Raw genomic sequence first — 24,327 nt, 5'->3', positions numbered from 1 at the left:
ATTTTTCTCTAAATAGATTGAGGAGAGTTGGTAATGCTTAGCAGCCTGCTTGTTTTTATAAAGGAGAGCAAGAATGGTGAATTCAGACAGTGGAAAGTGCCTTGACAGTGGAAAGTGCCTTGATTCAGTGTTGGCCTAATCTTATTTTGTTTTTGCTCCTCCCTTTCATGTTGTGCATAGATGCTGTCATGCAATTTTTACATGAAGATCTTAATCTGTGTAGAATTGGATAAAAATATAAAGCAGTGGTAGTGTGCTTCATCTTACCGCATGTTCTCTAAGGTTGTAAAAAATATAATTTCTTTTTGTACATATGCAGGAATTGCTACACTGGCATTTGGTAGGGATTTGCCCCTCATTTGTGAATTTCAAGTAACATGTGAGAACAGCTTTCTCTTCTAACAGATGATGGCCTTTTCCTTTTAGCATTTATACCATTGTAAAAGTGTACATTAACATTTTCCAGAAGGAGCTGAGAGAAATTGACTGCATTGCCATGATATGTGAAGCCTGAACATGTCATGTCATGTAAAACTTGAACTGATTTCTTTGGGCAGCTTGTTTTTGAGCAACAAACTATCCATATCAAGCAATTAAGAAATGCTTTAAAAAAAAGTTTTGCAACCATATTTGCTGTAACTTGAGGGATTTTAAGTTTTCACTGGGGCGTATCCTGGAGGCAGGGGGTTGCTGCTAGGGTGCAGGCAGTAAAACCCTGAACATTTTTCAGAAGAGACTCCAAAGGGCCTCTTCCCCCATTAGCTTGTTCTTGAGTGTTGCCAGAAGGTGAACAGTTGAGAGAAACAAAGGTTCAAGTGATCTTTCCTCATGAAAAGGAGGTAGTTTGATTTCATCTCTCTTCACAGCAAGTTCCTCCACTTTTTTTGCCTCCAGGTAATCCACACACTGATGCATGTCTTGTATTATTTCCTGAACCTCTTAAGTGCTTTGGGAAAGGTGCAAAAGTGTCCCCTCCACCTTATTCTCATGAAAAGTTTTGACAGGCAGTTTGCTTCCTCATGAGCAAATAGAGGCTTAGGAAAGAGTACAACATGTGCTGATTTTAGTATAAAGTTAACTTTCTATAATTTGTTTTTGTTTTATTTTGTAGTGCTCAGTAACAACATTACAAGATATTGCTAAAGGATTGTTTGTTTGCTGTCTTTTGTTGGAATATGTATCCCTGTCTCAAAGATTCATCCCAGAACTTGTCAATTTTCTTCTGGGAATTCTTCACATGGCGATACCCAAGAAAGGAGTCCAAGGTAGGGATACTGGAGATAATACTCTCTTTTTTCTCCATTGCCTCTTAATTACTCTTTATTTAAAAGTTTCAAAGTTAAATTTGTGTAATGCTCCTCTGGTGTGCATACAAAGCTTTTTCCTCACTGTTTCCCTTCTTGAAGAACAAACAGCTTGGCCTCACTATGAAGTGCTCAAAAACTCCAGCTAACCCAAACACTTGCAGTTCTTTTGGTGTTCTAAAATTAGTACATTAAGTTTTCTGTTCCTTCATTTTATTCCATTGTAATCTAAACAATGTAAGTAATCATGTGCTATTTAATTAGGTTCTAAATTATCTGGAGAGAAACCAGAGTTGTGTGTTAAAGATATGTAGAAGTCTGAAGTATAATTTCCAAGAAAAACATTACATATAACATGTAAAATAGTTTGATTGTACTTTATTAAATTAGTTTTATCATCAGATATTTCAGTTCAAATATTTTTGGTTATTAAACTTTATAAAAGGATAGAGCTCCCAAATTTAAATGGAATACCTGCTTTAGTTTTGTTTGTTAAATATACATTAAATGAACCTGCTAAGTCAGACTTCAATTGATTTAGGTTATGAGAAGATGTTATAATTTAGAATGTTCTAGAAAGCCATGAGTGTGCTTAATTTAATTAATTTGTCTCTGATTATTTCAGATTCTAGGATTTTGAATGGTAGTTAAAACTAATTTGGACTTCTCTTCCAGGCTATACTTTGGTACATCCATTTGGGTCACTGGGAAAGCATTCTGAATTGCTTGTGATCCATGAAAAAGGAAGTACAGAGACTTGGCAAAAACAAAATCTTCCACTTCATATCATAACTAGATCAAATGAAGATGACAAAACAGAAGTTCATCATCTTCGGTATGCTGGGAAACTTAATGTATATTTAAAATACAGCTGTTATGTTCTGGGTCATTCAGTTATTTCATTTGATCATGTTTGAAAGTATTTTCATTTTATGATAAGTAAGACTGATGATTTTTGCCAGGGTACTATTGCTCCTATAGCTTTCTTCATCAGTTGTTGTTGTTAGTTGTGAAGTCATGTCCGACCCATTGCAACCCCATGGACAACATTCCTCCAGGCCTTCCTGTCCTCCACCAACCCCCAGAGTCCACTTAAGCTCACACCAACTGCTTCAGTGACTCTATCTAATCACCTCATCCTCTGCCGTCCCCTTCTTCTTTTGCCCTCAATTGTTCCCAGCATTAGGCTCTTCTCCAGTGAAACCTTCCTTCTCATTAGGTGGCCAGAGTATTTGAGTTTCATCTTCAGTATCTGGCCTTCTAAAGAGCAGTCAGAGTTGATCTCCTCTAGGACTGACTGGTTTGATCTCCTTGCAGTCCAAGGGACTCGCACAAGTCTCCTCCAGCACCACAATTCTTCGGCGCTCAGCCTTCCTTATGGTCCAGCTTTCACAGCCATTCATTGCAACTGGGGAAGCCATAGGCTTGACTATACGCACTTTTGTTGGCAGGGTGATGTCTCTGCTTTTTAATATGCTGTCTAGATTTGCCATAGCTTTTCTCCCAAGGAGCAAGCATCTTTTAATTTCTTGGCTGCAGTCTCCACCTGCGGTAATCTTGGAGCCCAGGAAAATAAAATCTGTCACTACCTCCATGTCTTCCCCATCTATTTGCCAGGAATTTGTGTATTTAGATCTTCAAAAAACATTTTCTCAATTTTTATAGGGATTGTTTGAAAGAAGAACAAAAGCTTAGGTAATATATTCATTTTAACTATAGCTATTCTTCCCAACAGTGATAGTTGTAGGTTAGCCCATTTTTCTAAGTCACTCTTAATCTCCTTAAGCAATTTAACATGATTGTCTTCTTTCAGTGTAGCACATTTAGCTGTTAAAGAAATTTCCAGGTATTTGACCTTTTTAACTATTTGAAGATCTACTTGTTTCATCAAAGTTGTTTTTTGCTCCAATGAGAGATTTTTGACTAATAGCTTAGTCATTTCTCTATTTATTTTCATCCCAGTAACTTCTCCCATAATCTTCTATTTTTTTAGTAGTTTAGACACTGTTACCAAAGAGTCTTCTAGAATAAAAACTAGATCGTCTGCAAATGTTTGAATTTTATAGCTTTCATCTTTAATTCTAGCTCCTTTAATATCCATATCTTTCCTAACACTACTGTTGAGAACCTCTAAAACCAGTATGAATAGCAGTGGTGATAAGGGGCATCCTTGTCTTGTGCCTTTTTGAATATTTATAGTCTCTGTAAATCCTCCAATAACTATTATCCTGACAGTCTGTTTTTGATAAATTCTTGTTATTGCATTTATAAATTTTTCACCAAATTCCATTTGTTTTCATTGCTGTTTCATGAACTGCCAGTTGACATTGTCGAATGCCTTCTGTGCATCTAAGAACAATAACGCCATTGGTTTTTCAGAATGTGCTTCATAATACTCTAAAATATCCAGGATAATCCTCACATTGTCTCTAATTTGCCTCTTAGGCAAGAAGCCATTTTGGTCTGCAGGTATAAAGTCTATTAAGAATTTCTTCAACCTTTCTGCCATTACAGAGGCAAAAATTTTGTAATCCTCATTTAAGACTGATATTAGTCTGTAGTTTTGGATCTGTGTCAAGTACGTGTCTTCTTTCAGTATTAAAGTAATATTTGCCTCAATCCAAGTACTCGGTATTTTGGCTTCTGATAATACAGCATTACATTATGTCCTTCAGTGGTGTGCTTATGATTTCTTCAAAACATTTATAGTACTCTGCTGGTAGTCCATCCGAGCCAGGAGTTTTATCATTTTTCTACCTCTTAATTGCTTCACTTATTTCTGTCATTCTTATTTCCTCATTTTCATATTTTTTTAAGATTCTCCGACAACTTTGGTAAATTTTCCTTTTGTGCATATTCATGAATTTTCTCAGTTGATACTTCTTTGGCTTGATATAACTTTGTAAAGAAATCTTCGACTATTTTCTTTATTGATGCACTTTGTACTTGTAGTTGTCCTTCTCCGTCTTTCAACTTAGTCTCTTTTCTCTTTCTTTCTTTAGTTTACAAGCTAACCATCTCCTGGATTTATTAGCATTTTCAAAGAAATTCTGCTTAGCGATTTTAATTTGTTTAGGTAATTCATTTGTTTCTAAAAGATTCAATATATGTTTTAAAGTATTCATCTGTATCTTAAGATCTTTTTTTGACGGATCTTTTTGTAGTTCCTGTTCGAGCTTCATCAGCTCATCTATAAGTTTAAGTCGTTCTTGTTTTTTCCTTTTGTTTGCTTTTGCTGTATAGGCTATAATCAGTTCTCTGACATAGGCTTTAGCCATATCCCAAACATTTTGTGGAGAGGTTTCTTCTACTTTATTTTCTTGAAAGAAGAATTTTAGTTCCTTTATAATTTCTTCTTTGAAGTTTGTATCTTTTAATACGTATTAAGTGTCCATCGGGGGATTTTTGGTATTCCTTTCAAGGTCATGGTTATGGGATTATGATCAGCCCACATGTCTGTGTTTATTTCAACTTCTAGCAAATCTGGAATTAGATCTGTGGTCATCCAGATCATATCAATTCTGGACCATGACCTATGTCTATTCGAGTAGAAAGTATATTTGGCTATAGTTGTGTTTTTATGTCTCCAAACATCTATAAGTCTAAATTCGTCTAGTAAATTAAAGAAAGATTTTGGAAGTATTCTCCTTCCTCCTTTATTAGCCTTTCATCAGGATTTTAAATTCAGTCTGTAACCCAAACCAATCCACCTGCATATTAATATCATTTGATAATAAGTAATGCATCCTCTTTCTTTTGGATTTTACAATCGAATCCTTTTTTCCCATTCCAGATAAAGGTATTCAGTTGTCTTTGCCACTCTCATAGGATTTTAATTTGAATGAAAATTGATATTGTCTGAAATAGCCAATTGATTGATTGATTGAAATAAAAAGTTCGACTTTGGTAGGACATTCATTTTTACAAGTGGGAATTCTTCCCAGCCATGACATTTTAGATTTATACCATCTCTGTAGAACTTTTTGGATCTTTGTCCACATTATTTTATAATGGTCTTGGTATTGCGTATTATTATGTTCAGTCACATTTATTCCCAGATATGTGACTCAGAAGTTATTTTACATCATGAGATTTTTTAAAAAATATTCTCTTATTCCTATTTTGTTGAAATTTTAAAAATTGTCTTATTAATTTTATAACCTGAAAAAGTTCCAAATGTTTCAGTTTGATCTATTATATATTGCATGGATAGATGTGGATTTAGAATCATCAAAACTATATAGTCGTCATTAACTTTTAATTTTGTATTTTTCTACTTTCAAGCTTTTAATTTTTGGATATTGCCTTATTTTTGTGGCTAAGACATCTAATATAGGAATAAATAGAAGTAGCGATAATAGACATCCCTGACGTGTCCCTTTATCTGTTTGAAAACCATTAGTCAGAGTTCTATTTATTAAAATCTTTGCATGTTATTTTGTGTAAATTGCCTAAATTTAATTCATGAATCATGGACCATTGTTTAAATAACAAAGAGTATTTCACAAAAAGGACCCAGAAACATTATCAAATAGTTTCTCAGCATTTAAAAGCTTAAATGCAGCTTGTTACTGCTGCTTCACAAATTCAGTTGCATTCATCACAAAACAAACATTGTCTTTCATATCTCACTTTGGTACAAAGCCAGTCTGATCTTTATAAAGTCTACTTTGCAATGCATTCTCTTAATCCCACATTTAATAGTGAGATAGGTCTGTAAGATTGTGACAAAGTAGGGTCATTGCCTTCTTTGTTTATCAGTGCATGAGCTTCTTTCCTTGATGAAGGTAATGATTACTCTTTATTAATTTCATTCATTATTTTCTCAAGTGGTGTCATTGATTTTTCTTCTAAACATTTGTAATACATTGTTGTAGAACTGTCTGAGCTGTGTGTTTTATCTTTCTTCAATTTTCTTATAGCTTGTGCTATTACTGTTTCTTGGACAGTAATAGCACATTTAATACATTTTTTAAAAAAAAGAGGGTGAACTGTTCATGTATCTCTTTTTCCATGCAATTATTACCTCTTTTCAGCACAGTTATCATTCTCCTTTCAGTTTTTTCTTAAGACAGTATGTTAAATAGCTTTCTGTTTTATTTGAGTATTTAAAATTGTTTGTTCTTCCTCATGGTCTCTGTGCATCACACATATGGGTGCTGTGCCTGCTCAGTGCCTCATTGAGGAAGATTTCTCTAGCTTAGACTAGAACATTCCACCCGAGTCCTGCCCCCCATTCCCCCTTATATAAATAGGATGGCTCCCACCATTTTCTCAGTTTGCTTTCTACCACCAGTTGCAAGTGCATCAGGGTCTCTAGCATTCTTTGTAAACTTTTTTCTCTCAACATTCGATTTCCTCAAAATCTCACTACTATACTATACACTAATCTACCTACTCTCCAGTTTCCAAATCTATAACTTCAATCTCTATTCTTCTACCCTTCCCCATGTCTTCTTATTCTCTCATAATTTCTTTAAAAAATGTTCGTATTTTAGTCCCAATGCCTCTCAGCATGCTGACCTTCCAAAAATGTGCATAGTGTGTTAAAATGCCATCCACTGCTGGCCACTCTTTGCCTTGGAGAGGAGCACTGGGTAGATAAATGTCAGCACTGCCAGGCCTTTACAAAACAGGCCCACAAGAACAGGGCTAGTCAGCTCTGCATGTAACTGTGGGAGCATACCCTTGGCATCATGCATGAGGTGACAGGTGACAAGGACAAAGGCACCTGCCACAAAAGAGGCTCCAAAAAAGTGCCACACTACCAGCTCCTCAGCTACCAAGCTGTCTGCCTCAGTCTTTGAACCGACTTCCATTCCTAATGTACCCAGGAAACAGAAGGAAAAGAGAAAGTATCCTTGGATTCAAGACTACTTTGGTACCAAAAAACATGGTACCAAACATGCGAAATGGCCAGAACAAAAATCACCAACCAGCCCTGACCACCGTCACCCTCCATCCCAACCACCGACTCCAGTTGTGCCTCTGACAGAGCCAATCTCACCAGTCAGAGGGTCTCCACTCCAATGATCTCTGACACCGGTTAGTTTGGAACATAGTGCCTGATTTGATTCTATGAAATAATTTGGTATGAAGACAAATCTAGAAGAGGAAGAAGATAGAGACTAAATGACAGTCTTTTCTACAAGATGATAGTCTGAAGAAGTGTGAAAAACAAGAAGAATTGGAAGAATTTTTTAGACTTAACAATACAAATGCAACAATATGAGAAGCCAGCAAAACAATATGAGAAGCCAGCAAATATGATGGCTTCAAGGTAACAATATAAGAAGCCAGCAATACTTATATGAGAGGAAACTTAATAGCCATAGTCTCCAAGAAGAAAAAGGAAAAGTTAGAACAATCAAAAAATACTTGGAAGAAATAATATATTGGAAGAACACCATAAAATCATTAAATAAATCAACATTAACTGGGCTTAAAACAATTAAAAAATCAATTAGATATGATTGAAACAGAAGAGATATAGAAGAATTTATATTCTTAAAATTGTTTACAGCATACCTGTAACTGTTGTTCTTTGACTGGTCATCTGTGCATTCATATATATTTGTGCTGCGCCTGTGCAGTGCCTTGTCTGGAAAGATTTCTCTAGCTTGGCCTAGAAATTTCCATGGGAGCCCCTTACATAAGTAGGCGGACTCCCACTATTTCTTCAGTCCGACTTGAGACTGATGCTTGCTCTAATGGAATATCCCTAAATCACCTGTTGCTATGTTAATTAGAGGTAGAGGAAGGTGTATTCATTCATAAATGTGTGTGTGTGTGTGTGTGTTTACCGACACCAGTGTGGGGCTGGTAAATGGGTTGTGTGAATGCACAGTCTATGGTGTTGCACAAAAGTGGGCAGTGTCACCCAAATTGCTGCTCTACAAGGAGCATCTAGAGGAAGTCCCTCATGGAGGGCCATTGACGTCGAGACCACTCTGGTGGAGTGAGCATTTGGTCAGTCTGGCAAGTTCAAGGATGACAACTGGTATGCTAACTTGATAGTTTCGACGATTCAGTGTTCAAAGTGCTGGGGTCCGACCAGAACTCCTTTGAAGTTGACAAAGAGTCAGTTTGTCTTATGAATGGTTTCAGTTCAGGACTGATAGAATGCTAATGCATGCTGAATGCTGAGAGTATGGAGGGCTCTTTCAGTGTCTGTAGAAGGCGATGGGAGAACAATCTCTTGACTGATGTAGAGGGAAGACAAAACTTCAGGCAGGAACAAGGAGTCGGTATAGAGGACAACATTTTCTCTATGAAAAATCAGATATGGTAGATCTACTTGCAGTGCACAAAGTTCACTTCCCTGATGGGCTGAGGTGAAGACCACCAGGAAGGAGGCCTTCCAGGACATGAGGCACAAATCAACAGTTACAAGTGTCTTGAAGAATGGCTTTGTCAGTGCATGTAGCACAACGGAAAGACTTCAGGCAGGAACGATGGGTCAGATGGGAGGATGCAAAATTTCAATCTTTTCATAAAACGCTATGAGAAGAGGGTAGGGAAAAATGGAGTATCCCTCAGTGGCACCACAGAAAGCAGAGATTGCAGATAAATATACTTTTATGGAAGTCTGTTTCAGTCCTGATTGATGGAGAGAGTGCAGGTTTGTGGCAAAAGAGTGGTCCCTTGCATATTTGCTGAAATTTGCCCACTTAGTAGCATTAGAGTGTAAGGTTGTGTGTTATATAGCCTCTGTCAGAATGTCTTGGATTCTCGGATCCAAATCTGCCACTTTCATCATAAGGTAGTCGTGCTGAGTTCCTACATGTGTAGAGACTGAGGCTTGAGTTGGACAGATTGGTTCTTTTGGAATGGAGGTGGAGGCATGGCTTCAGTTCAGACCCCTTGTGTCTGGTAGTTGTCGGAATGGGCACCCCAACCAGTGAGGGACACACTGGTTGTCAGTGTCACGGTCAGTTCCGTTGGTCGGAGCGATAGTCCTCCAGAGAGGTTGGGCTCGTGTGTCCACCAAGCAAGGCTCGCATGTACTCGGGGCAGTAGAGTTACTGTGTTCCTCAGTGAATCATACGCTGGCTGAAATGCTTTGTTGAACCATAGTTGCAGTGGGCACATCCACAGTCTGGCGAACTGGACCATTGAGGCGGTTGATGCCATGTGCCCTAGGAGCTGTTGAATTCTCTGAGCAGATTCTCTGAGGTTGGTTTGGAGATTGGAAGCTGCAGCTATGAGTTTGTCTATATGTTCTTGGGGCAGATACACTCAAACCAACACTGAATTGAGAACCACTCTGAAGTACAGGATTTTATTAATTTATTTTTTTTATTTGAAGCTTTTATATACTCTATGCAGGATACTCTGTGTAGGGGCAAGAATACATTTTTCAAAGTTAATGCAGAGTCCCAACTCATTAAGGATACTGCAAGTGGCTTCAATGGCTTGTAGCACGTTCCTTTGATGTCTGCTGCACCAATCGTCCAGATATGGGTAAATTTGAATTCCTTGTAAGCATAAATATGCACAGATTGGAGCCATACATTTGGTGAATGCCTTTGGTACCATGGAGTGACCAAACAGTAGGACATTAAACTCATAGACTTTGGTGCCAATTTGAAAGTGGAGGGAGTGGGAGAAGTCGGAATGGATGCTCATATGGAAATGAGCATGTTTTAAATCACTGGAGGTGAACCAGTCCACTTTTTTCAGTAGCGGCATTATGGTTTGAAGGGAAACTATTTGAAACTTTTTGAGTGTAATGAATCAGTTTAGTCCACATAGCTCTAAAATTGGCTGCTGACTACCATCTTTTTTAGGAATGGTAAAATCCCATGAATAGAGATTCCATTGGTCTATTAGTCTATTGGTCTATTAGTTTGCATTCTTTGCTAGTAAACCAGCAACTTCCTCCGATTAAGATTGGAGAGGGAGGAGTGATATGGACCAATCTGAGAGGCATCAGGGTCTCAAATTCTATTTTATAGCTGTAACATATGATGGAAAAGCATCCACTGGTCAGATGTGACAGATTCCCAAGAAGGTGCGTGATGTTTTAGGTAGTCGCCAAATGGGATATCTGTGGGGCTGGTTCGCATTGCAGTGCTGCATCTTGTCAGTCTCTGGACGCCTTTTAGGTTATTGGGTTCATTCACCATCTCAGCGACTCTGTCAGCTCTGTGGTTGCCCATATGGAGGGCAAGTGAAGTAAAAGCCGTATTGTCTGTCAGGCAGGGTTTGGCAATATGGGGGTCGAGCCCTTTGCTGGTATGATTTGATATCCATTCAGCTGTCGCCCTGGCTTTTTGTATGCTGTTGAGTTGCTTGGGGGTGTGTGCATGGAAGAGGCCCTCTCTGTCAAACAGCACTGACTTGATCTCTGTGGTAGGTTGGCTGCCTGTAGCCATGCATGATGTTGAATGGCTACTGCACCAACTAGGGCTCTGGAATCACAGTGGATGTGGTGGTGCGCTGTGGCAATTTGCTGCTTTGATAGCTGGATGCCCTCAGCTAGGAAAACTCTGGCCAACTCCTGTTGCTGGTCTGGTAGGAACATGGCCAGAGCCTCCATTTTCTGCCTTCTGGAACCTGATTCTAGAAACTCTGCCTGTTGCGTTGATCCTGCTTCCACTTTTGGACCATGCCCAGTTTTATCTGCTCTGCCTTCCGCTCCAATCCCAGGTATTTATTTATTTATTTATTTATTATTTTATTTAAAGTATTTATGTCATCCTGTCGCAAAAGCCTCAGGATGGCTCACATAGATAAAATACAATAAAATATAACATAGATAAAATTATCAACCCACACTGGCTGCAATAAAAACATACAAGTCATGATCTTAAAACTTATTAAAATATTGCTGAAATAAAAAGGTCTTAACCTGGTGCCGAAAAACATACAACAACGGTGCCAGGCAGACCTCTCTGGAGAGCGCATTCCATAGGCGGGGCGCCACCGCAGAGAAAGCCCTCCTCCGGGTACTTTGCCTCCTAATATCTTTCCCGGAGGAGGGCCTCTGCTGCTGATCTCAGGGGGTAGGAGGGCAAATATGGAAGAAGGCGTTCCTTTAGGTATCCAGGTCCCAAGCTGCTTAGGGCTTTATAGGTAATGACCAGCACCTTGAATTGAGCCCGGACTTCGATGGGAAGCCAGTGAAGCTGGTAGAGGACTGGAGTTATATGAGAGTAACGCCCAGTCCCCGTCAGCAACCTGGCAGCTCTATTTTGCACCATCTGAAGTATCCGGACTGTCTTCAAGGGCAGCCCCACATACAGCGCATTGCAGAAATCCAGCCGGGAAGTAACCAATGCATGTGTCACTGTCGCTAGGCAATCTTCCTCCAGGTAGGGATGCAGCTGATGGATTAGCCGAAGCTGAAGGAAAGCACTCCTCACCACTGCAGTCACTTGAGCTTCCAAGGACAGCTCCAGGTCAAGGAGCACTCCCAAGCTGTGGACCCTGTCCTTTAGAGGGAGTGCAACCCCGTCCAGGGCAAGGCCCAAGTCACCTTCCCAAGGACTTCCATCTTATCTGGATTGAGTTTCAGTTTATTGGCCCTCATCCAGCCCATTACCTCGACCAGGCATCGGTTCAGTACAGCCATTGCCTCACCTGGATCTGTTGAAAAAGAGAGGTAGAGCTGGGTGTTATCAGCATACTGATGTCTCCGCAGCCCAAACCTCCTGATGACCTCTCCCAGCGGTTTCATGTAGATATTAAATAGCAAGGGGGACAAAATGGAACCCTGCAATACTCCATGGCATAACTGCCATGGCGCAGAGTCAAAGTCCCCCAGCACCATCTTCTGGAATCGGCCGTCGAGATAGGAACGGAACCACTGCCAAGCAGTTCCCCCTACTCCCAATCCCGCCAGCCTATCCAGAAGGATACCATGGTTGATGGTATCGAAAGCCACTGAGAGGTCCAGGAGAACCAACAGGGACGTACTCCCCCTGTCTCTCTCCCTGCACAGGTCATCATACAGAGCGACCAAGGCAGATTCAGTACCATACCCGGGTCTGAAACTGGACTGAAATGGGACCAGATAAACAGTTTCATCCAAGAGTGCTTGGAGTTGTCCCACCACCACCTGTTCCAACACCTTGCCCAAAAACGGGATGTTGGCCACTGGTCTATAATTGGTGGCCATCTCTGGATCCAGGGATGCCTTCTTCAGGACAGGCCTGATTACCGCCTCCTTTAAAGGAGCGGGCACCCGGCCGTCTCTCAGAGAGGCGTTGATAACCTCCTGGATCCAGGCACCAATCCCGTGCTTGGCTTTGGTCAACAGCCAAGATGGGCAAGGGTCAAGTAAGCAGGTGGTGGAACGTACTTGTCCAAGCACCTTGTCCACATCATCAGGCCGCAATAACTGAAATTCATCCATTAATATCTGACCAGACGGAATCATTTGCACCTCCCCTAAAGGATCTGAATCACTTGTGGAGTCCAGCTCATGACGAATCTGATCGATTTTCTCCTTAAAGTGCTGGGCAAAGTTGTCACAGTGGGCCATCAAAGGTGGTACGGGGTCTTTCTTATGGCCAGGGTGTATCAGCCCATATACCACTCGAAAGAGCTCTGCTGGATGGCACTGTGAGGAGGCAATGGAAGTGGAGAAGAATTTCTTCTTCGCCACCCTCACCGCCACAGCATAGGCTCGAAAGTGAGCTCGTAGGCGTGTTCGGTCAGATTCATCCCATGATTTCCTTCACCTACGCTGTAGACGTCTCCCAACCCGCTTCATTGCCCGTAATTCAGATGTGTACCATGGGGATGGACAGGATCTGCCTGGCAGGAGAGGACACATGGGAGCGATCGTGTCAATTGCTCTGGCCATTTCCCCATTCCACAGTTCAACCAGAGCATCAACAGGAGTGCCAACTTTATCAACTGGAGAAGTATCTACTTCTCCTTGACTTATCTCTCTGGCTTTTGACTCCTGACTGGCATTGACTGGTCTACTCTATTTGGATTGGCCTGCCTTGCACTTCTGTTACCCACCTTGATCCCTGGACTGTCTGACTACAATTTGGAAGGGGCCTGTATATTGTGCCGGTTGTCTGGGTCCTGCTGCCCTCACCTGATACTCAGCTGCCCACACCCTGGATGCTGACAGTCTGTCGGGAAAAAGGTATAATCTGTAACTTATGGGTTTTTAATTTTCCATGCATCTTCCAATTATAACATCTCCATATGGTTAAAAACACTTCTAGGAAGTTTGCCTCTTTTAACTTGTCCTTGTTTTTGTCCTTGTCCTTATTTGAGTCTGTTACTCCACTTGTGTCTCCAAAGCTCAGTATCTCTCCTTGGAAAAACAATAGAGATTGAAACAAAATCATATTTTTTGTTTTTTATTATTCAGGGCATATATTGTTGCCAATGTACATAATTACCATACAAAAGTCTTAAGGATAATAAATCTTCTAACTTTTTAAAAATCTTCTGTAACATTTAGTTCTCAGTTGTTAATATAGATGGCAACTCCTTTCGTTTTAGCATCTGCTAAAGCATCATAAATTTTGCACAATTTCTTATTATTTACTATATGAGCATGTTTTTTTTCTTTACCTGAGTTTCTTGGATATATATTAAGTAAGCATTTTGACTTTTTTCAGAAAGTTAAATGTTCTAGTTTATTTAGAAGGGGAATTTAAAACACTAATATTTATTGACAAGATCCTAATTTCATTTGTTTTATTCTGAGACTGTCACCTGCTATGATATCTCTTCCTCTTTATCTGTTTTCTATTTTTCCCCAGAGTCTTTGGATTAAGTTTCTGTTGTCAATTCTTCTACCAATTGCTTAGCTTGCTCTATTATTATAATTCTTATTTTCCCCTTTGACAATGTAGCTTCTATTGTAAATGGGAGTCTACAATAGTATCTTATTCCACTCTTCTTCCTTTCCTTTCCTTTGGTCACGCTGCTGCCATATTATATTTTGTCCTGTTTCATACAAATTTTTCATTGGCTATTCAAAATTATTAAATCTATAGGCAATCTCTTATTTCAGCATCAAGTCATTACTATTCTTACATTTAAAGAGGGAATGGGGGAGATCAAGAATTCTGTCAAGAAAGGAGAGAATGAAGATGAAGAAATAATGTATTAATATGTTAATTTATTAGTGATGTCAAATTTGTTAATTATATATAATTAACAAATTTAGCTATTTAAACAAATTTAATAGTTAGCTATTGTAATTTCATTATTAGATTTTTTCAATTTATTAAGAAAAATAATCTTATAAAAGTTATTTTTCCCAAAGATACTACACAGTTCTTGCAGGTCTAAACTACAAGCTAGGCAAAACACAAAAAGGTGGGGGAGGATTCTTCCACTCTTCTTTTTACTCCTTTCCAGAATTCTTGCAGTCTTCCCCTAAGTCAGTAGATGGCACCAATATTATATTTCAGGAAACCATCTGATGTCATTAAAATCCTCCCCCCACTTAATTCATAGGAAAAAATGCTCCTGGTTCTCCCTTTGCTCTATACTAACAAAAGTTCCTTCCAGTATTAGAAATATGAATCTTCTCAATGCCATCCACGAACTAACTTTGGAAGAGCACATATCCATAGTTTCTTTCTAAGATTTTTCACAATTGTGTTCTGAAAGAGGGAGGAAAATGGCATCCTTAAACAGCAAAAAGCAGCCCCCTCTTATTACATATCAACAGTTTCTGGTTGTCATCATCACTTCCTTTGAGTATTCATAATTCTGACTCCCAAGCACATCTGATTAAAGACTGTAAGTTGTTTTAAGTTCAAATATAGTCAGCTGAATAATAGTAAACTTCCCATCAAGATAGTCTTTGTATGAAGTAAATGAAAACTTGCTTCTTACTTCCCAAGGTCACATTTTTCAGAAGATATATAATTATTAGTTCCTTGTTTTAAAAAGATAAGAGAAAGTAAAAGTGAGGAGGAAGTTTTAAGATTCAACGTGTCTACCTTACCTTGTTGTCTTGATGTAATCCAAGCCACCAGACTCATTAATTGAGTTTGAGAGTTCACCTATCAATGCAGTTCCCAAATCAGAGAGATGGAAGAGATAACAGTCCCTTCACACTGATGATTTCGTTCTGAAACATCCTCAGCAAGATAAGACATAGAGCACCCAACAAGCACTCCTCGAGTGCTTTTTAGCAAGCCATCATCTTCCCTGGAAGTCCACCTTCCACTTGATCTCTCATGAAAACCATATTTAATCACTGATAATAGACAGCAATAGAACACCTGCAAATTGAGTAAACAAAATACTGATATCTAGTCTCCTGCAAAAAGTTATTAAAATTGTTCAAATATTGTTCATAGCTATCCTCCACAATTTATTCTGCTACTCAGCAGTATTCCAGGAGATACCTTTATGCAGCCTGGGTCTTGAAGTAGTAACACTGGTCTACAATGAGAAAGCCCTAGAAATGAAAGTACCTGAATTTTACCAGAATTGGGTCACTAATAAAGGAAAATTAAGTCCTGGGTATTAATTGGCTCCAGTTTCCAAGATACAGGTTCAGGTCAAAATTGCATCAAAATAATTCAAAATTATGAAGGGGATGTGCGATTATGCTCCATAACTTTTCTGCAAAATGTGATATAGCAATGAGAATGGTGCCACACCAATCACTATAAATTAATATTTTTATTTGATACCAATAACATAACTTTCCATTCTTTTAATGGTTTTTCATGTAACATATTTTATGTTTTTTCCATGGAAACTTAGAAGCTCTGGAGCACAGTAGCTCTGTCTTACTCTTAAAGGTAGAAGTTTCCCCTTGACATTAAGTCCAGTCATGCCTGACTCTAGGGGGCGGTGCTCATCTCCACTTCCTAGTCGAGGGAGCCAGCGTTAGTCCGCAGACAGTCTCCGTGGTCATGTGGCCAGCATGACTAAACACTGAAGTGCACGGAACGCTGTTACCTGCCCACCAAAGTGGTACCTTTTTATCTACTTGCATTTGCATGCTTTCGAACTGCAAGGTTGGCAGGAGCTGGGATGGAGCAATGGGAACTCACCCCGTTGTGCAGATTCAAACCGGCAAACTTTCGATCTACCAGTCCAGCAGCACAGCGGTTTAAACCACTGCGCCACCTGCAGTCTTATTCTTAGACAATTCCCTGACCAGGTCGATAATTTCACTCTGTGAAATTAGATGTGGTTCAAGAGGAGCGTACAATGGACTAAAGTTTGGGTCCACTGACATTGAGGGCCCCAGATCAGCTGCATCCTGCTCATCGTCTTTATCATCATCTGAGTCTAGAGAGTAGGATTATGGTGGATCTGGAATTGGCAAATCCGCACCATGGAGTACAGGACGCAGTGCGGATGGAATGTTTGGCTATTCCACGGTACACTTCTTTCTTGAGATCCCTTTTGCAAATGGGGAACCATGCAAAAATAGCAGTCACTATTATGATTGGTGGGTTCCCTCCAGGCGATTGGGACTGCAAAGGGCATGGACTTTTTCTTCTTGTTTAGCCAATGATGCAGATAAGTTGCACATGTAATGCAACAATAATGAGGGGCCCAAATCTTGCCCTGATCCCCTATTTTACATCCAAAGTATAGGTGGTATGACTTTTTTACCACTGCCATCATACTACACTTTTGAGATGCAAATTTAACCTCACCTCAAATGTAGCAGAAGTATCTGCATTGTTTACACAGTTTTGAGGCATCTTGGCTTCTGAGGGAAAAAAATCACACAACTGTTCCTTGGAAATGTTAGGCAATGACTTTTTCACAAGCCACCAGATGTAAGCGTATGGTGCGTTGATCAGACCAAGACAAATGTTCCTTGCAATAAAAGAACAATAAATTACAGTTAGGTAATACTCTTTAGTCCCAAAGTGAAGATAAATTTATGCACTTCCATGTGGTACCATTTTCATTGTTCTACTGTACTTTGCTGAGAAGTTACAAGGCAGCATGATCATCAGACACCTCCCTCCCTTCTAGGCAAATATGCTCTCCTGTGTATAAATCTTTATTGTGAAATATCTTGAAAACTTTAGCCAACCAGTACCTTTATCATCTGCTTTCAAATTCATCTAATCAAACTATGAAAGAATCACCACATTTTATCTTTGTTGTTGTTGTTAGTCACGAAGTCGTGTCCGACCCATTGCAACCCCATGGACAACATTCCTCCAGGCCTTCCTGTCCTCCACCTTCCCCCGGAGTCCACTCAAACTCACACCATCTGTGCTTCAGTGACTCCATCTAGCCACCTCATTCTCTGCTGTCCCCTTCTTCTTTTGCCATCTATTGTTCCCAGCATTAGGCTCTTCTCCAGGGAGTCCTTCCTTCTCATTAGGTGGCCAAAGTATGTGAGTTTCATCTTCAGGCTCTGGCCTTCTAAAGAGCAGTCAGGGTTGATCTCCTCTAGGACTGACCAGTTTGATCGCCTTGCTGTCCAAGGGACTCGCAGGAGTCTTCACCAGCACCACAATTCAAAGGCCTCAGTTCTTCGGCGCTCATCCTTCCTTATGGTCCAACTTTCACAGCCATACATTGCAACTGGGAAAACCATAGCCTTGACCATACACACTTTTGTTGGCAGGGTGATGTCTCTGCTTTTTAGTATGCTGTCTAGATTTGCCATAGCTTTCCTCCCCAGGAGCAAGCGTCTTTTAATTTCTTGGCTGCAGTTCCTGTCTGTGGTGAACCCAGGAAAATAAAATCTGTCACTACTTCCATTTCTTCTCCATCTTTTTGCCAGGAAATGAGAGGACCAGATGCCATGATCTTAGTTTTCTTAATGTTGAGTTTCAAGCCAACTTTTGCGCTCTCCTCCTTCACCCGCGTCAAGAGGCTCTTTAGTTCCTCTTCACTTTCTGCCATGAGAGTGGTATCATCTGCATATTTGAGGTTGTTGATATTTCTCCCAGCAATCTTAATTCCAACTGGTCATTTTATCTTGGTGGTCGATAATTTTCCAAAATGAAGAATCAGTTGCTCATTCGTCTCTGCAATCTGGTGAGATCACAAATTCCACTGAATTAGGCTTTTCGTACTCTACTGTTCCTACAGAAAATTAGTGGGCTCTTGTTCAGCTGATCAGACCAGACTGGCCTTATAATTTAAGAGACTGTCAAGGAAGATAAGCTTAGAATTCTAAGTGGGGGAAACAGAGGACTCAGTTCCTCTACTGGTAACAGATCATCCATAGCACCCTTCAGATTGTATCATGTTCATTTCTTGGCATTGTTCCAACATTTCTTCCATTCAGATCCTTCCTTGATTGTCCAACAGAGGTTGATTCATTTATATAATTATCCTTTCTAACATCTTGTTAAATCTAAGGTCTTACTGGCAACAGGATCTATGTCATATAGCTTGTTGTTGTCACATGCCATTGAGTCATCACCAACTTACAACTACAGTGACACTATGAATGAAAGTCCTCCAAAATGGCCTATCCATGACAATTCTGTTTAGCTGTTCTAAATTCAAGGATGTGGATTCCTTGATGGAATTAATCCATCTCTTGTTTGGTCTTCCTTTTTCTTTTGCCTTCAACTCTCCTTACCATGATTGTCTTTTCTAGTGAATTGCATCTTCTCATGATGTTCCAAATTATGACATTGACAGTTTTGTCATTTTTTCTAGGGAGTGTTCTAGCTTGATTTGATCTAAGACCCATTTGTTTATCTTTCTGTCAATCCAAGGTATTCACAAAACTCTCCTTCAGCACCATTCTTCAAATACATCAATTTTCTTCCTGTCAGCTTTCTTCTCTGTCCGGCTTTCACTTTTTCATGTAGTGATTGGGAATATAATGTGTGAAATATCTTAGACTTTGTCTTCAGTGAAACATCCTTACATTTGATTCTCTTTTCTAGTTCCTTCCTTGCTGCCCTTCCAAGGCTCACTCTTCTTTGAATTCTTTAGTTAATGATATCTGATTTGTGCTTGATGTAAAAGGGAAAACTAACTGCACAGACATCTCTGGAAAACCCAGATAACATTGATTTGTTGGGTTCCTGTGTTGATCTCTCCTCCTCTTCCAAGAGTGTCAGTTTATCCCTTAAAGGTACCAGGTCAACATGAGTTGATATTCCACTCAATGATGTTGGGCTATCAGCTTGGCATATCTAGCTTCTCTAAGGAGAGAATCATCTAGCTGCAAGGCTGCTTATCTATTACTCCTGGAAACTGTAACGAAGTCTCTGATGTTGTCCTTAGATCAAATTCATCTGCTTTGAAATGTTTAGCAGATTTTGTCATCAGAAAAACCCACGCCCAGTATGGTTACATCTTTTATTTCCCATATATTAATATGAAGGAATAAACTGTTGCTTACTGGTTTAATTATGTTAGTTACTCCTCTCGCTCTAGTTTCCTTAAAGATGCTGGAATTCCTGGGAGTTCATAAAAGATCATTCTTTTCCACTCACTCAATCTTCCGAAGAGGAAACAGCTAACTCAAAAAGGCTGCTAAAAGGCTCCATATAACCAGAATTAATAGCTCCAAAAGATAAATGTTTCAAAGAGAGAGAGCAATATAGGCAGAGAGAGAAGCAAAGGCAAACTGTTCATCATCTTGGAGCTTGCCATATGAGTTTTTACATAATGTTGGGTAAATCCCTTAGGCAGCCTAGCCTCAGTATTGTGAGTGAGGAAATCTCTTGAAGAACAGAACATGAATACTGAAAGACAACGCTTCAAGGGACTGATTAGAGCAGGGGTGGGCATTGGCTATGCCCCGTAGGGCTGATGGAAATTGTATGGCAAAACATCTGGAGGACAATGAGTTGCCACCCAGTTCTGAGGAATTTTGTCATCAATATTTGATTATCTCAGTTGAAACAAGTACTTACTCTCTACCTGTGGTCAGGTTGACTGTTGTGTTTTTCCGGAGATATAGACAGAGCAGGGTTCTCAAGGCCCAGAGCAGTGAAGTTGAATATAGTAAGAAAGCAAGCAAACCTAATACTATCATGCGGTTTGGGTGTCAGATTCCTAAATGACTAGACTCACTGTTCTGAAGCTCATTGCATGACCTTGGATGGTGGCTCATTACCTTTCAGCCTAACTGAACTCACAGACTTGTTAGGATAAAAAGAGTGGAACTGTGTATGCTGCCCACGGCTCCTTGAAGAAAAAGCAGCACAGGGAAAAACATAATAGAAATGGGATGATGATGCAGTGGGGGAGTATCCCAACAGTGGCCTAAAACTAAGGAAGTTATACTAACACAAACCAGAACATTTGAAGCATAACTAGCACCGCACCACAGTTTGATACTACCCAGAAATGTGTTCCTTTACCTCTCCCTGTCAGTTTTAAGACATGCAGTATGTTGGGGAAATCCTCTTCCCTTGAACATCCCCACAGTAGAAGATCCCCTCAGTAGCTCCTAACACTGTGCACTGGAAGACAGTACTTCACTTTGGGATGTTTCTCCTTGCAAGTTTTCCTTGACTTTTCTCAGAAATTAATCCTGCATCTAAAATGGTTGTGGTTATGCTTCTCATTTGGCTATTAATGATTGTTTTGCAGGTTATCATGTCTGAGCCTAGGCCTGGATCTAGTTTTAAGATGTGCAGTACTGTATGGATCGCTGCCATCCTTCCAAGAAATTGTACGACCCATCCAAAAACTCCTTACTACACACTTGCCTTTGATGACATATCCTACAAAACTGCAGGTAAAGAGTTGCTGCAATCTTACTGAGATGACGTCTGTGAAAACATACTGTGAAGCTTCCTACATGGGTTCCTTATATCCTTTTCTTAGCTAGTCATTAAAAAAACTCAACTGTATAAAAAGACAAACTGACAGAATTTTTTAAAACCAGGTTACCAACCTGTTACCAACCCTGTATCCAAACATCCACATTACTCAGACTAAAGAGTAAGATCACTCTAATCCTGTTTTCTACAGTGATCAACCAAATGCTTCTCTGAAGCTTGCCTGCCATTTATGAAGGCAGTAGCACCAGGAGCAGCAACTGGTATGCAGTATCATACTGCTTCTGAACCTATAGCCTATATAGCTATTGTAGCCAATACCTTGTTGGCTGATACACCTCCATGAATTTGCCTAATCTGCTTTAAACAAAATTAGTGGCCATCACAGCATCATACAGCAGTGACTTCACATATTAAGTTATGTGAAGGATTTTTATTCCTGTCCTGAGTCCTGACCATTAACCTTGTTGACTACAAATTTTAGTATTATATGAGGATGTCTTTCTTAGCACCATGTGTGATTTTTATAAACCTCTACTATGATCCCTCTTACTTAGCCTTCCCAAAAACTAAAAAGTATTTGAAGCTTTAGACACAAGTTCCATCCTGTTGGCCATACTGTCTTCATCAATATTTGCAACCTTCATGATATTCTTTTTAAGATAGAATACCCAGATGCATTGCTCAGTAGAGTCATTTAAAAACAGTACAGTACTGGCTCTTTTATTTTCAGTCTTTCTTAGTAATTCCTAGCATGAAATTTACCTTTTCATCAACACTGCGTATCTAGTTGACATCCTTATTTTTTCACCACTATCCCAAGATCTTATTTGAGGTAGTCATGACTAATTCAGACACATGCAGCTAATGATGAAGTTATTTATTTGATTTGTAGGTTGCCTGACTACAAAGAAAAATAGCACTTAAGGAGGATTGCAATCACAAATAAAACTGGATTAAATCAATAATGAAAACAAAAACATTAAAACAATTGAATACACAACAGAAACAGAATACAAACTACATCCTGCTTATATACCAAAGGGCCTGTTTGACAAAAAGGTATTTGCCTATCAGCCAAAGGATATTAAGAGGGAGCAAACCTAATCTCCTTCAGTAGGAAGTTCCACAGTCTGGAAGTAGCTGCTAAGAAAGCAGTTTTCACATTGCCAGGCAGGCTTGTAGGGGAGAATGTAGTCTTTTATGTAGTCTGGTCCCAAGCTCTATAGGGCTTTATAAGTCATAATGAGCATTTTGATTCTGCCAAAGAACAGTAGCTAGTGAAACTTTTGTAACAAAGAAGTCAAGTGTTCCCAGTAACTAGACCATAGCATTCAAGGCCAACAGAAGTTTCTAAACTGCATTCAAAGATTGCCTCATATACAGCATTGCTACAGTAGACCAAACTCAATATAATTCAGATGTGTGACTGTGGCTAGTTCACAGATAGTTCACTAGCCTCATTTGCACAAAACTCTCTTTACCATCAACAAAACCTGGGCATCAAGGTTCAAGGCAGAATCCAGGAGTATAACCAAACTGTCACCCTGTGTCTTCAAATGGAGACTAGCCATATCTGGCACAGGTTGAATTCCTATTCCCTGATTTACCTTTTTACTGATCAAGAATCACTATTTCTTTAATTAAGCTTCCGTTTGTTTGTTCTTATTGAACTCTCACAGGGCACCCTTTAGAACCAGATCAGCTTCCTTAGATTTGGATGAAAATGAGAGAGGAAGAGACAGCTGGGTATTATCAGCATATTGGTGGCACTAATCCCTCAAACTCTGGTCTTTCCTAGCAGCTTTGCATATATGAAAAATAGTATGGGTGACAGAAGGAACCTTTAGGGACATCACAGACTATGGTGTCAAACAGGGATCGCCTAGCACCACCTTCTGAAATCGCCTTACAAACGGAACTGCTAATTGCCTCAGCCAATACCAGGCAGCACTGCAGAAGGCCCCCAGGACGCTGCTGCCATCACTGCCACAGACACTGAGGGACCAGGGCTGTGCCCTTCTCCTCCCCCTGGTGCTGCTGCTTTGGCTCCCCTCAATTCTACACCTGCACACTCACCGCTCCTGGGTTTTTGAGAGTGGACACTGGGGGCGGGGGCAGGCCCTTATCTGGCTGGCTGCAGCCATGGGCTGGCGGCTGAAAGGCATTGCCGTTTAGGGCCATTCACGGCCAGTCAGAGTTGGATTGGGCCAGAAATTATGGTAGATGGAACCAGGAGGCGTTGGGTAGGACCGCTGGTCTTAATTGTATTTATTGGTGGGGTTTTTCTAAGTGGAGTCAGAGATAATTCTTGCATTAGGCTCCATTTTAAATTTGCACAGCCTCCTATTTTATATTTTTATATTTATTGCATTTTAATTGGTCATGGGGGTTCCTGGGGAGCAGTGGGGTGCCCCTGTAGGAGTGGTTATAGGAAGGGAAGGTATGGCATTGGGGTTTAACAGGTCGTTGCAGAAGAAGGGAGGGCAGATGGATAATACCTGTCCCCTCTTCTAGTTTTTCCCCCAGCTGGAAGGTACCAGACTGTGATATCAACTGGCCCTCAGGATTGGTGGGGCTGCTGTTGAATGCCAGGTCAGTCCTAAACAAATCATCCCTCATCACGATTTAATTGTGGATGAGGGGGCCGACCTGGCATGTATCACAGAGACCTGGGTGGGAGAGGCAGGGTGCTTTCCCAGCTGTGCCTGTCCAGATATTTGATGCAGCACCAACCTTGCCTAGAGGGAAGGGGAGGAGGCATCACCCAAATTCTTAAAGATACCATCTCCCTCACAAGGCTTCTGGTCCCTTGAAGGCAGGGCCTTGAGTGTTTGCACTTGGTGTTGAATGACCCTTCTGCCCAACAGCCTCCCTGCCGGTGCTGGTGGGATTGTCTCAGACCTGGTGTTGAAGGCTCCCAGGATGTTGGTCCTGGTAGACTTCAATTTCCATACTGAGACTGTTCTGACCGGGGCAGCTCAGGACTTCATGGCTGCCATAACAGCCATGGGGCTGTCTGAACATGTCACCAGCCCAAAACATGAATGAGGCCACACTCTGGACCTGGACTTTTCGACAGGGCAAGAAGATGGTGATCTAGAAATAAGGGATTTGACGTTAATCCCTTTGTCATGGTCAGATCATCTCCTTGTGAGGTTTAGACTTAGGGCAGGCTTTCCCTCTGAAAGGGTGCAGACCCTATTAAAAAGGGTCTAATGGATCCGGATGGATTCCTGAGGGCTCTGGGGGGATTTCCAGTTGATAAAACTTTTGCTCTTGTTGATACCCTGGTTGATTTGTTGAATGGAGAATTAACCCAGGCAATTGACATGATCACTCCCAAG

General features: G+C 40.4%; 1 protein-coding gene across 1 annotated transcript in view; it reads left to right on the top strand.

The window, feature by feature from the left end:
• Positions 1 to 24,327, top strand: part of NOP14 (NOP14 nucleolar protein) — a 76,370-nt gene that overhangs the window by 35,201 nt on the left and 16,842 nt on the right. The window contains exons 13-15 of the mRNA XM_044417930.1: positions 1,112 to 1,265; positions 1,980 to 2,139; positions 20,790 to 20,937. Of these exons, the coding sequence (XP_044273865.1) occupies positions 1,112 to 1,265; positions 1,980 to 2,139; positions 20,790 to 20,937 (462 nt within the window). The remainder of the gene's footprint in view (positions 1 to 1,111; positions 1,266 to 1,979; positions 2,140 to 20,789; positions 20,938 to 24,327) is intronic.

This window comes from Varanus komodoensis, unplaced genomic scaffold, assembly GCF_004798865.1.
Source record: "Varanus komodoensis strain SLA01 unplaced genomic scaffold, ASM479886v1 scaffold9, whole genome shotgun sequence".
NCBI lineage: Eukaryota > Metazoa > Chordata > Lepidosauria > Squamata > Varanidae > Varanus > Varanus komodoensis.
The sequence above is the reverse complement of the archived record's forward strand: the minus strand, read 5'-3'. Positions and strand labels throughout refer to the sequence as shown.